The sequence below is a fragment of the Mobula birostris genome, chromosome 2 (assembly GCF_030028105.1).
Source record: "Mobula birostris isolate sMobBir1 chromosome 2, sMobBir1.hap1, whole genome shotgun sequence".
Classification (NCBI taxonomy): Eukaryota; Metazoa; Chordata; class Chondrichthyes; order Myliobatiformes; family Myliobatidae; genus Mobula; species Mobula birostris.
Genome location: NC_092371.1, coordinates 189,179,395 through 189,190,712, shown reverse-complemented (window position 1 = coordinate 189,190,712; position 11,318 = coordinate 189,179,395). Strand labels below are relative to the sequence as shown.

Below are 11,318 nucleotides of genomic sequence, written 5' to 3'. Positions count from 1 at the left end.
CCTGAGTCACATGCCATGGATGAACAACAAATTCCAAAAGTTGCTCAGGGCTTGAGATGCTGCTTACTGATTCACTCAAGCCGCAGCATACAATGAAGCCAGGTCCAAACTTAAAACAGGCATCAAAATAGCTAGAGACACACTTCAATAACGTCACCGACCCTAGCCACACATATGGGAAGGCATCAGGTCCATCACGGGGAAGATGTCCTGTCCCTGCAAACAGTGATGCCACACTAGCTGAGGAGCTGAGCAACGTCTTTGCTTGGTTTGACAGGGATGATGTTGAACCAGTGATGAATGCCTGTACACCTGAGAAGGGCACAGTGCTGACAGGGAGCACACGAGGTGGGACGTACTCTCCATAAGCAGTGCAGCTGGACCAGACGGCGCACCTGGATGGGTCCTCAGGGACTGCGCTGAGGTTTTTACTAAAAATCTCTCTCTGTCCCCTGCTGTGGTCCCTGTATGATTCAAAACAGCAACCATCATCCCAGTCCCAAAGCAGTCAGCAGTAAAATGCCTTAAAGACTACAGACCAGTTGCACTCACACCCATTACTGCCCAGGGCCTGGAGAGAATAGTTATGTCCCACGTTAAGAACACCATCCCTGCTACTCTGGGCTAAGGCAAACAGATCAACTGATGATGCCACCTCCATTGCTCACCACACCGTACTGGAACACCTAGAGTATAAGGACACCGATACAAGAATGCTTTTTATGAACTATAGTTCTGCCTTCAAAACCACACTCCCTACCAAGGTGCCCATTAAAAGTACACAACCTGGGACTCAATACATCAATCCGCAACTGGATTCTCGGCTTTCTTAGCAATCACACCCACAGTCAGGCTAGTCACGTACACATCAACCTGCCTGACTGTGAACACTGGTGCACTGCGGGGGTGTGTACTGGGCCCACTCCTTTACATTCTTTTCACTGTGACTGAGCCCCTGCCTGCATCATCAACTTCATCAGCAAATCTGCAGATCACACTACCAATACCAAAGAAATGATTATCGACTTCAGGAAATCAAGAAGGTATGAACAAGCTCCACTACTCATAAATGGTGAAGCAGTGGAAAGGATCTCCAGCTTTAAGTTCTTGAAGGTGAACATCAGAGGACCTCACTTGGACCAATAAACCTCCTTAATAGAAGGGATGGCTCAGTGCTGCCTATAATATCTAAGGAGTTAAAAAAGAGCAAATCTGCTCCAAAATCTACTAATAAACTTTACTGATGTGCTACTGAGAGCATACTGACCTATTTTATGACAGTATGGTACACTAGCTGAAACAAAATGGACCAGGAAGCACTTCAATGAGTGATCAAGACTTCAGAAGAAACCATCTATAACTCACGCTGTCTATGCCAGGCTTGCAATATTGTGCTGGACTCATCCTACCCCAGTAATCACCTGTTCAATCTCCTACCATCTGGCAGGAGGTACAGAAACATCTCTGCACGGACATCCAGACTGAAAAACAGCAGTTTCCCCAGGGCTGTCATGCAACTGAACAAAGCCTCCCACTTACCCTCCCATAGTCCATCGGCACCATGGACAATCTCTAGGTGCAATATATGGCATTTGTAATATCTGGGTTTAACTGGGGCAGCTACCTCCCCTTGACTTCAGAGCTCTTTGTATTTTTTTTTGAATTTCAGCTTTAATTCTTGATGCTATATCTAATCATATTTTATAACACGGGCAAGTGCAACACTTGGATGGAGCAGCCACTGTTTCTTTTAAACTTAGAGTTGTTTGTTTTTAATTCAGTTGTAACTTAGATATCATTCTAAATATCCCACCCGTTATGTTAAATGTAGTCATTATGTTTTTAGTAATTGAATTGCCAATATGCTGTTTCACACTGAATGGAGTAGCACTGCAATGACAAACAAGAGAAAATCTGCAGATGCTGGAAATCCAAACGACAGACAGAAAATGCGGGAGGAACTCAGCAGGCCAACCAAGATGGTATGGAAAAGAGTAAACGGTCGATGTTTCACGCTAAGACCCTTCAACAGGACTGGAGGAAAAAGATGGGGTCAGATTAAGAAGGTGGGGGGAAGGGGAAGAAGAAATATGAAGTAGTAGGTGACAGGTGAAACCAGGAAGGGGAGGGGTTATGTAAAGAACTGGGAAGTTGATTGGTCTAAGAGATACAGGGCTGGAGAAGGGGAATCTGATAGAAGACAGAAGGCCATGGAAGAAAGGGAAGGGGGAGGAACACTAGAGGGAGCTGATGTGCTGGTAAGGAGATAAGATGAGGGATGGAAATGGGAATGGGGAATGGTGAAGGAGAGAGATGGGCATTACAGGAAGTATGAGAAATCAATGTTCATGCCATCAAGTTGGAGGCTACCCAGACAAAATAAATTGTTGCCCCTCCAACCTGAGTGTGGCCTAATTGTGGCAGTAGAGGACGGCATGGACTGACATGTCCAATGGGAATGGAAAGTAGAATTAAAACTGGTGTCCACTGGGGGATCCCACTTTTTCTGAGCTTAAGTGTTACGTCGGGTCTAGCCGATATACAGGAGGCCACACTGGAAGCACTGGATGGAGCAGAGGACCCCAACAGGCTAACAGGTGAAGTATCGCCTCACCTGGAAGGACCGTTTAGGGTCCTGAATGGTAGTGAGGGAGGAGGTGCAAGGGCAGGTGTAGCACTGGTTCCACTTGCAGAGGGAGATCAGTGGGGAGGAGGGAATGGACAAGGGAGTCGCAAAGGGAGCAATCCCTCAGGAAAGCAGGAAGTGGGGGGTGAGGTGGGGGAAAGATGTGCTTGGTGGTGGGATCCTATTGGAGGTGGCGAAAGTTACAGAGAATTATGTGCTGGACGTTGCAGCTGGTGGGGTGGTAGGTGAGGACAAGAGGAACCCTATCCCTGGTGGGCTGGCGGGGTGATGGGGTAAGGGCAGATGTGCATGAAATGAAAGAGATGTGGGTGAGGGCAGCATTGATGGTGGAAGAAGGGAAGCCCCACTGCAATCTCGTTGTCCTCAGCAATGACAATGAAGTTCTAACTAACCAACTATTTCATTGGAAAAAAAATCCCAAACATATTATGGAATCCCTTCTAGAAGGTTAACCTGATGCACGATAATATCTAACATATCACAAATAAACTCTTCTCAGGCTTCCAGTCAGTTACAGGCATCCATTTTAACTCACGCTTCGATGATAAAGTCCATCATCTTCATCAGGGCACATCTCATCCGGTGGTATTTATAATCATCGTCCGTCTCTCCTGAATGGTTAGTCATCATCCAAATCAGGTTTTCTCTATTCCATCTTGTTTTCTATTGAATTTCAGTTCTAACTTAGAGCAAGACCTTCGTCTTTGTTAAAGTTCTTTTCCTCTAGTTTTATTTAAATAGCTTCCTTCATCAGCGCAGTAAAGTATTTTTGTGCCGCCGAAATCAATCCTAGGGCCATTGCGAATGTGATATTCTGCTACCGCCAATTTCTCAAGATAACTGAGACAGATACAACTCCTGTGCTCCTTGATGAGGGTTTCTACCAACCACCCTGTCTGGCCAATATACGCTGCTCTGCGTGCACAAAGACGAAGGTCTTGCCCTAAGTACGAACTGGGATTTGATTGTAAACAAGGTGGGACAGCAGAAACCTGATTGGATGAAGACTAACCAATCAGGAGGGACGGATGACGGGGGTATAGATACTAGACATGTCCAGACATCTTTCCTGATGAAGATGACACTGATTAAAATTGATACCGGTACCTGGCTGGAAGCCTAAGAGTTTAGTCATCATATATGCTGGGAAAGCACTAGATTCTTTTTTATCTAACACATCAGGCTGAAAAAGTTTATTTGCATAAATACAATCTGACCAGTAACTTAAATAAAAACAGAAAATGCTGAAAATAGCTTTGGCTCTGAAACATTAACTGTTTCTCTTTCCAAAGAATCTATCTGACTTGCTGAGCACTTCTAGCATTATAGGTTTTACCTCATCTATAGCTTTTTAAAATTCTCACTTACCAGTCTCAAATCTACAGTAAGTTTGTAGCACCTTATAAAATCTGCAGAGACTACATTTGTTGTAAGCATACACCTGCTGCTTTTGAGTCAATCGGAAAACCTACAAATAACCACTTCAGATAGGAATTGAGAAGTGATTAGGTAAAATCTCAACATACAGAACTGGACACAGTTCAATTCACTGTCTGGGAGGTAGAAAGATAAAAGAATGTTCTCTGCTTGCCAGAACTTAATGATTGCTCACTTCCCTATCTTAGATCCTCAGCTTTTCACCATATATTTCATGGGTGCATTCCTGGGTTTATGGTGAACTCTAAGTTCGAAGTAAGGAGAAGTTACAATAGAAAATGGGAACAGTGAGTCACAGGCAAAATATAGTGGGTAAGGTAACCAGGAGGCTGTTTGGATTGGATTCAAATACATATCATTATAAGCTAATGTCAGTGATCAAAACAGCTAGAAGAATATTGCTTATGTATCAAGACGAGAACACAAAACTGAGGAAGTAATGATTGAATTGTACAGAGCTTTCTCTTTCAGACCTTATGGACAGTGCAATGCTCACCCTCTTGAAAGAGACTTCATCTTTCAAGCAGGTGAGCACTCTCAAGGTGACAGACCCCGATGGTGTACCTAGTAAGGCTCTGTGCCTATCAACTGGCAGCTGTGTTCAAAGACATTTTCAACCTCTCAATGCTAGTTAGAAATTCCCACCTGCTTCAAAAGGGCAATAATCATACCAGTGCCCAAGAAGAGCAGGGTGAGCTGCCCTAACATCTATTGTCCAGTAGCACTAACATCTACAGGGATGAAGTTGGTTGTTGGCGAGAATCAATTCCTGCCTAAGCAAGGACCTGGACCCAGGTAACAACCACAAGATACTGAAGGAACCCAGCAGGCCAGCCAGCACCTATGGAAAAGATTATAGTCGATGTTTTGGGCTGAGACCCTTCATCAGGAAGAAAAAGATGAGGGAAGGAAGAAACACGAGCTGAATGTGTGAAGTGTCACAGATGTAGGTAGGAAGGGACTGAACCAGGGGGATTAAACTGAGTTGAGGTATGCAAATATGAGTTCAGTGGAGCAGGAACAAGCAGAAACAATGGGTCTACCTGGACAGGAAGGTTTGTGGATCTTGGGTAGGAGGTAGAAATGGGAGGTGCGGGGTGCTGGAACTATGAGGTTGGTGGCAGTGGAAGGGAGTTCCCCAGAGCTACTAAGGTCAGTGATGGTGTGGCAGACAATAGCCTGGTGCTCATTACTGGGAACCCGCTCAAGGGATGAGTAAAAGGAGGTGCCTGACAGTTGTCACCGGGCCTCAGCAAGGTAGAGGTCAATCCACCAGACTACTATAGCACCCCACTTATCTGCAGGTTTGATGGTGAGGATAGGATTAGTGCAGAAGGAGTGGAGAGCAGAGCATTCGGAAGAAGTGAGGTTGGAATTGGAGAGAGGAGTGGTGAAGTCAAGATGGTTGATGTCCCATCAGCATTGGCAATAAAAAGATCCACAGCAGGTAAAAGACAAGAGCAGGGTGCCAAGGAAGAGGAGACGGGTTGAAGACGGAAGAAGGGGTTATCGGTGTGGCATGGAGCCCTTGCCAAAGAAGGAGGCGGTGGAAGAAGAAGAGCTCAGCGCGTGGCGGGCACGAAACTCACTGAGATGTGGGGCAGGGGGACAAAGGTCCCCCTTACTGAGGACAAAACATTCTGCTTCAGAGGGGGGAAGGTCAAAGGGGATGGTGAAGACTCCTAACAGTGAAGAACCTGGACCCATTGCAATTTGCCTAATGCCATGAGAAGTCTACAGCGGATGCGATCTCATTGGCTCTTCATGGGCCTTGGATCACCTGGACAATACTAATATGTACTTACGTCAGCCTGCTGTTTATTGACTACAGCTCAGCATTTCACATAATCAATCCTACAGTTCTGATCAAAAAGCTCCAAAACCTGGGCCTCTGTATCTCTCTCTGCAACTGGATCCTCAATTTCCTCACTGGAAGACCACAGTCTCTGTGGATTGGAAATCACATTTCCACCTTGCTGATATTCAACACTGGCGCACCTCAGGGATGTGTGCTTAGCCCACTGCTCTACTCTCTCTACACCCATGACCATGTGTCTAGTCACAGCTCAAATGCCAACTATAAATTTGCTGATGACACAATTGTTGACAGAAATTCAGATGTTGATGAGAAGGTGTACAGGAGCGAGATATACCAGCTAGTTGAGTGGTGTTACAGCAACAACCTTGCACTCAACATCATTAAAACCAAAGAACTGATTGTGGACTTCAGAAAGGTTAAGGTGAGGGAACACACACCAGTCCTCATCAAGGAATTAGAAGTGGAAAGGGTGAGCAGTTTCAAGTTCCTTGGCGTCAACATCTCAGAGGATCTATCCCGGGCTCAACATATCGATGCAGTTGCAAAGAAGACACAACAGCAGATATATTTCATTAGGAGTTTGAGGATATTTGGTATGTCACCAAAGATACTCACAAATTTCTAGAGGTACCATGGAGAGCATTCTTACTGGATGCATCATCATCTGGTATACTAGGGGGATTGGGAGGGGTGTTACTGCACAGGATCGAAATAAGCAGCAGAAAGTTGTGAACTCAGTCAGCTCCATCATGGGCTCTAGCCTACCCAGTATCCAGGACATCTTCAAGGAGTGACGCCTCAAAATGGTGGCATCCATCATTAAGGATCCCCATCACCCAGGACATGCTGTCTTCTCATTGGTACTATCAGGGTGGAGGTACAGGAGCCTGAAAGCATACACTCAATGATTCAAGAAAAGCTTCTTCCCCTCTGGCATCAGATTTCTGATTAGACATTGAACTCTTGAACACTAACTCACGACTTTCTTTTTTCTCTTTTTGCGCTACTTAACTTTTTAAAAATACATATATACTTCTTACTGTAATTTACAATAATATTTTGTGTTGTAATGTACTGCTGCTGCATAACAAACTTCACAACATTTGGCAGCGACATTACATCTGATTCTGTTTCCTATACAAGTATGAAATGATCTTAGAAAAGGTCAAACATAAATGCAGCAAAATGATACCAGGGCATACACACGTTATGAAGACAAGAGTTGCATAAATGAGGTTTCTATTCTCAAAATTTAAAAAGGTTGAGAATCATCTAGTCAAATTATCAAAATTCAAGCACACAATGATAGAGAGTCATGGGTTTCTCCTGTTCAAATCCTGCAATGAACAGGTGGAGTAATCCATGGACTCATTTGCATTCATTGCATTTTTGTGTTTGCTGAAACTTTCAAAACTATAGCACTTCAGTATTTGGTAATGAAGCTATGTAGTGTCCTATGACTACTTTTTGCATCTGATATGTGTGTGTGCGCGTGCACACCTTAAATAGTTTTGACATGTACACATCATTAAAAACATTTCAGCATTAATATTCCAAAAACTTGAGGAAAAAGCTTTAGTGATGTGAATGAGAGATGATAGATATGATAATACATTTTTCTATTAACAACATTTTACAGATGGAATTTATCGTAATTGGGGAAAAGCAAAGCAAATGTGCTCTATTCCCCTAAGATCAAAATTTCAGCCAAAGTAACTTACTGACTAATAAGGAGAAGGTCTATCTCTGCTGGGTCAATCAGATCAATGTACGGGAGGGCATCCATTCCTTCAAGACCAGGATGTATCCCACAATCCAACTGCACAAAATTTAAATTCAGATTAAGAGACACAAGTTATCTATCTCAATAGCCTCTTCAAGTTTATATTAAACAAACCACAACTTTGTGATGTAAAATTAATCTTAACTTGACTACTCACCTTTCACTTCAAGTTTGTGCTTAATTATTCATCCATACGTAGAAGGCTCAATGAATTCAAAACAACCTCTCCCTCAATGTCACAAAAACAAAGGAGTTGGTTGTGGATTACAGGAGGAATGGAGACAAGCTAACCCATATTGACATCAATGGATCTGGGGTTGAGAGGGTAAACAGCTTTAAGTTCCTCAGCATCCACATAACCGAGGACCTCACATGGTCTGTACATACCAGCTTTGTGGTGAAAAAGGCACTACAGCACTTCTTTCACCTCAGACGGTTGAGGAAGTTTGGTATGGGCACCCAAATCCTAAGAACTTTCTACAGGGGCACAATTGAGAGCATCCTGACTGGCTGCATCACTGCCTGGTGTGTGAACTGTACCTCCCCTAATTGCAGGATTCTGCAGAGAGTGGTGTGACAGCCCAGTGCATCTGTAGTTGTGAACGTCCCATGATTCAGGACATTTACAAAGACAGGTGTGAAAAAGGGGCCCGAAGGATCATTGGGGACCCAAGTCACCCCAAACACAATCTATTCCAGCTCCTGCCATCTGGGAAATGGTACCGCAGCATAACAGCCAGGACCAACAGGCTCTGGGACAGCTTCTTCCACGAGACTATCAGACTGCTGAACTCACACTAATTTGAGTTTATTTATTATAAATTATTATGATTGCACATTTAGATGGAGACGTAACGTAAAGATTTTTACTCTTCCTGTATGTGAAGGATGTAAGAAATAAAGTCAATTCAATTCAATATTGAGTATGATTACATTGTGACATTAGATGAAATATTTATCATTAGCCAAGCCACAACTTAGCCTACTGAGTGCAAGCACTTCGAGGAGAGAAAAGTCAGTACAGACTCACAATCAAATAGCACAGAAACAGGCACTTTGGCCCAATGTCCGTGCTGACCAAAATGTGTATCCAGGCTAGTCCCACTTACCTGTATTTGGTCTATATCCATCAAAACACTTGCTATCCAAGTGCCTGTCCAAATATCTTTTAAACATTGTAACTATACAACACTGAATTCTACAGCTTCCTCCATCAGTTCGTTCCATATAGCAACAACACTTTTTGTGGAAAAAGGTGTCTCTTAGGCCCCTTTAAATTTTTTCCCTATCACAGCAAACTTATGCATCAACTGTACTCTTTTCCATAGATGCTGCCTGGCCTGCTGAGTCCCTCCAGCATTTTGTCTGTGTTGCTTGGGTTTCCAGCATCTGCAGATTTTCTCGTTTGCCTTTGAGTTTATTAGTTTCCCATCCTGAAAAAGACTGTGACATATCTATGTCCCTCATATAGATCTCTAAAAGGTCATCCCTCAGCTGTCTTCACTCCAGGAAAAAAAAGAGTTCCTGTTTATCCAGCCTCCCCTTTTAACACGAGCTCTCTGGCCCTGGTAACCTGCTCATAAATCATCTCTGCATCCTTTCTAACTTTATGATATCTTTCCTATAGCTGAATGACCAGAACTGCGCACAATACTCCAAGTGTGGTAACACCACTGACTTGTACAGTTGCACACAATAACCTAATTCCTGTAATCAATGCCTGGACCAATGAAGGCAAATGCCTACTTCATCACTTTGCTGCCTGTGCCACTTACAGGAACTTATGTACACCTAGATCTCACTGTTCTACAGCATTCTCCAAAACCCTGTCATTTTCTGTGCAAGCCCTTCCCTGGTTTAACTTCCCAAAATGCAACACTTCACACTCGTTCAGGCTAAATTCCATCATCCGTACCTCAGCCCATTTCCCCAGTTCATCTTGATCCTGCCATCATCTTAGATAAACTTCTCCACGTCCATTATGGCACCAAGAGAAAGAAGTAACTTGCAGCAATTTTTTCCCAACATGTGATGAGAAACTTTTCTCCCAGATTTACAGTGAATCGCAGGAATTCTCTGTCCCAGAGGATGGTGAAAGGCAGATCACAATAAGGTGGACAGGGATAAATATTTGAAACATCAGGGAATTGAGGGTTATTAGAAACTGGCACGGAACAGGCGTTGCGGCCAGCATAAATCAACTACGATCATATTAAATTAGACTTGAGGGGCCTAGTGTTTATGCTTACTGTTTTCCCGTGTTCTTGTATGAATTACATCAATGACGTCCAATGTAATTTTCTTATATAGGTCCTTTACAAACTGAGGACTAAACTACAATAAATGCTCATTTGTATTAGAAAATAAATTGTTTAATTAAAAAAATACACTAACAAATGAGCCTAGAGTTAATTGTAAATGTTGGCTGTTATAAAGTCTTACCATGATTTTTCTTCCTTTGAATTCCACAATGATGCATGATCTTCCCACCTCTTGGCCAGCTCCTCTACAGAAGTAAAACAAAACTTTCTTAGGAAAAGCAATACATTTTACATTAAAGCATTTGTATCTGAAACATAAATAAGAAATGTATTGTTGCATCAAATTCAAAGATCAGTTAAAACCGAAGCTTTAGATCTGTCATCACTACTGTGGCAATGGACTGATAGCAAAAGTCATAGTGTTGGTGCACAAAGGCCAAAGTTTCAAAGTGGGGTTCAGACAACAGTCTGGGGTGTGGATAGAGGCAGGGAGAGAACGTGAAGAGTTGATATGGGCAAAAGCCAGCCATGGGGGTGGGGGACACGGGTGGGGGGGCTGTTGGGGAAAGAGATTGAGATTGGAGGCACTAGGGGTCAAGAAGCAGAGGCAACAGCAGCTATAGAGCTGAAGGTGGGGGTGAGACAATAGGGCAAGAGCTGGTTATGGGGGGTGGGGCAGATAAGTATGGGCATGAAATTGAGATGTAGGTTCCTTAAAGTTGTCATAGCTCGTGGGTGTTAGTGGAGATAAGCTCCCACTACACACTAAATTCTCCCAATGGTATGCATCTCAAATCGCCTCTGACAATCAAGTCCAGCTCCTGGCCTTCACACATGGCTTAGGTGGAACAAAGCCCGGTGGAACCATTTCTACTGAGAAGTGAAGGAGCCTGTACTGTCGCCCTAAAACCAGTTGCTTCGGGCAGCTGGGTCTCCACAGCCGTGGTTGGCAGCTCATCAGGCGACCATAGTAGGCGATTGGGGGGGGGGGGGAATTAATAGGGGAGGCAAGAGCTGGGAATGCCTATGACAGTGGGGACAAGAGCTGAAGATGATGGATCAATGGAGACAAGGGTTGGAGATAGGAGATCAAAGGGGTCAAAAGCTGGAGATGAAGGTATGAACAGAAGCTAGAGCTAGAGATGGTAGTTATCAGTGAAGGCAAAAGCCGGGGAGGGGGAGACACGGAGAAAACCTGAGGAGAGGGCAGAGAAGCAGTGGGTGGGGAAAGAGGATCGGGTGACGGTGATAGAAACTCACAGTGGGCGGATCAATAACTGGTCGCTCTCCTCCGCCGGGATCAAATTCTCCGCTTTACGCTTCGACGACATCTTTAACTCGGCGCGGTTGCCGCTGCTGCTTCCGCTTCCG

At 44.0% G+C, this 11,318-nt stretch overlaps 1 protein-coding gene across 2 annotated transcripts in view; it reads right to left on the bottom strand.

The window, feature by feature from the left end:
• Positions 1 to 11,313, bottom strand: part of cpsf3 (cleavage and polyadenylation specific factor 3) — a 49,431-nt gene extending 38,118 nt beyond the window's left edge. The window contains exons 1-3 of one of the 2 annotated variants that reach the window (XM_072251202.1): positions 11,208 to 11,313; positions 10,129 to 10,192; positions 7,625 to 7,722 (exon numbers count right to left, since the gene is read on the bottom strand). In XM_072251202.1, the coding sequence (XP_072107303.1) occupies positions 7,625 to 7,722; positions 10,129 to 10,192; positions 11,208 to 11,278 (233 nt within the window). In that variant the 5' untranslated portion in view covers positions 11,279 to 11,313. Of the gene's footprint in view, positions 1 to 7,624; positions 7,723 to 7,843; positions 7,998 to 10,128; positions 10,193 to 11,207 lie in introns of those variants that run through there. The other variant, XM_072251203.1, reaches the window with a different exon arrangement.
• Positions 11,314 to 11,318: the final 5 nt, after the last annotated feature.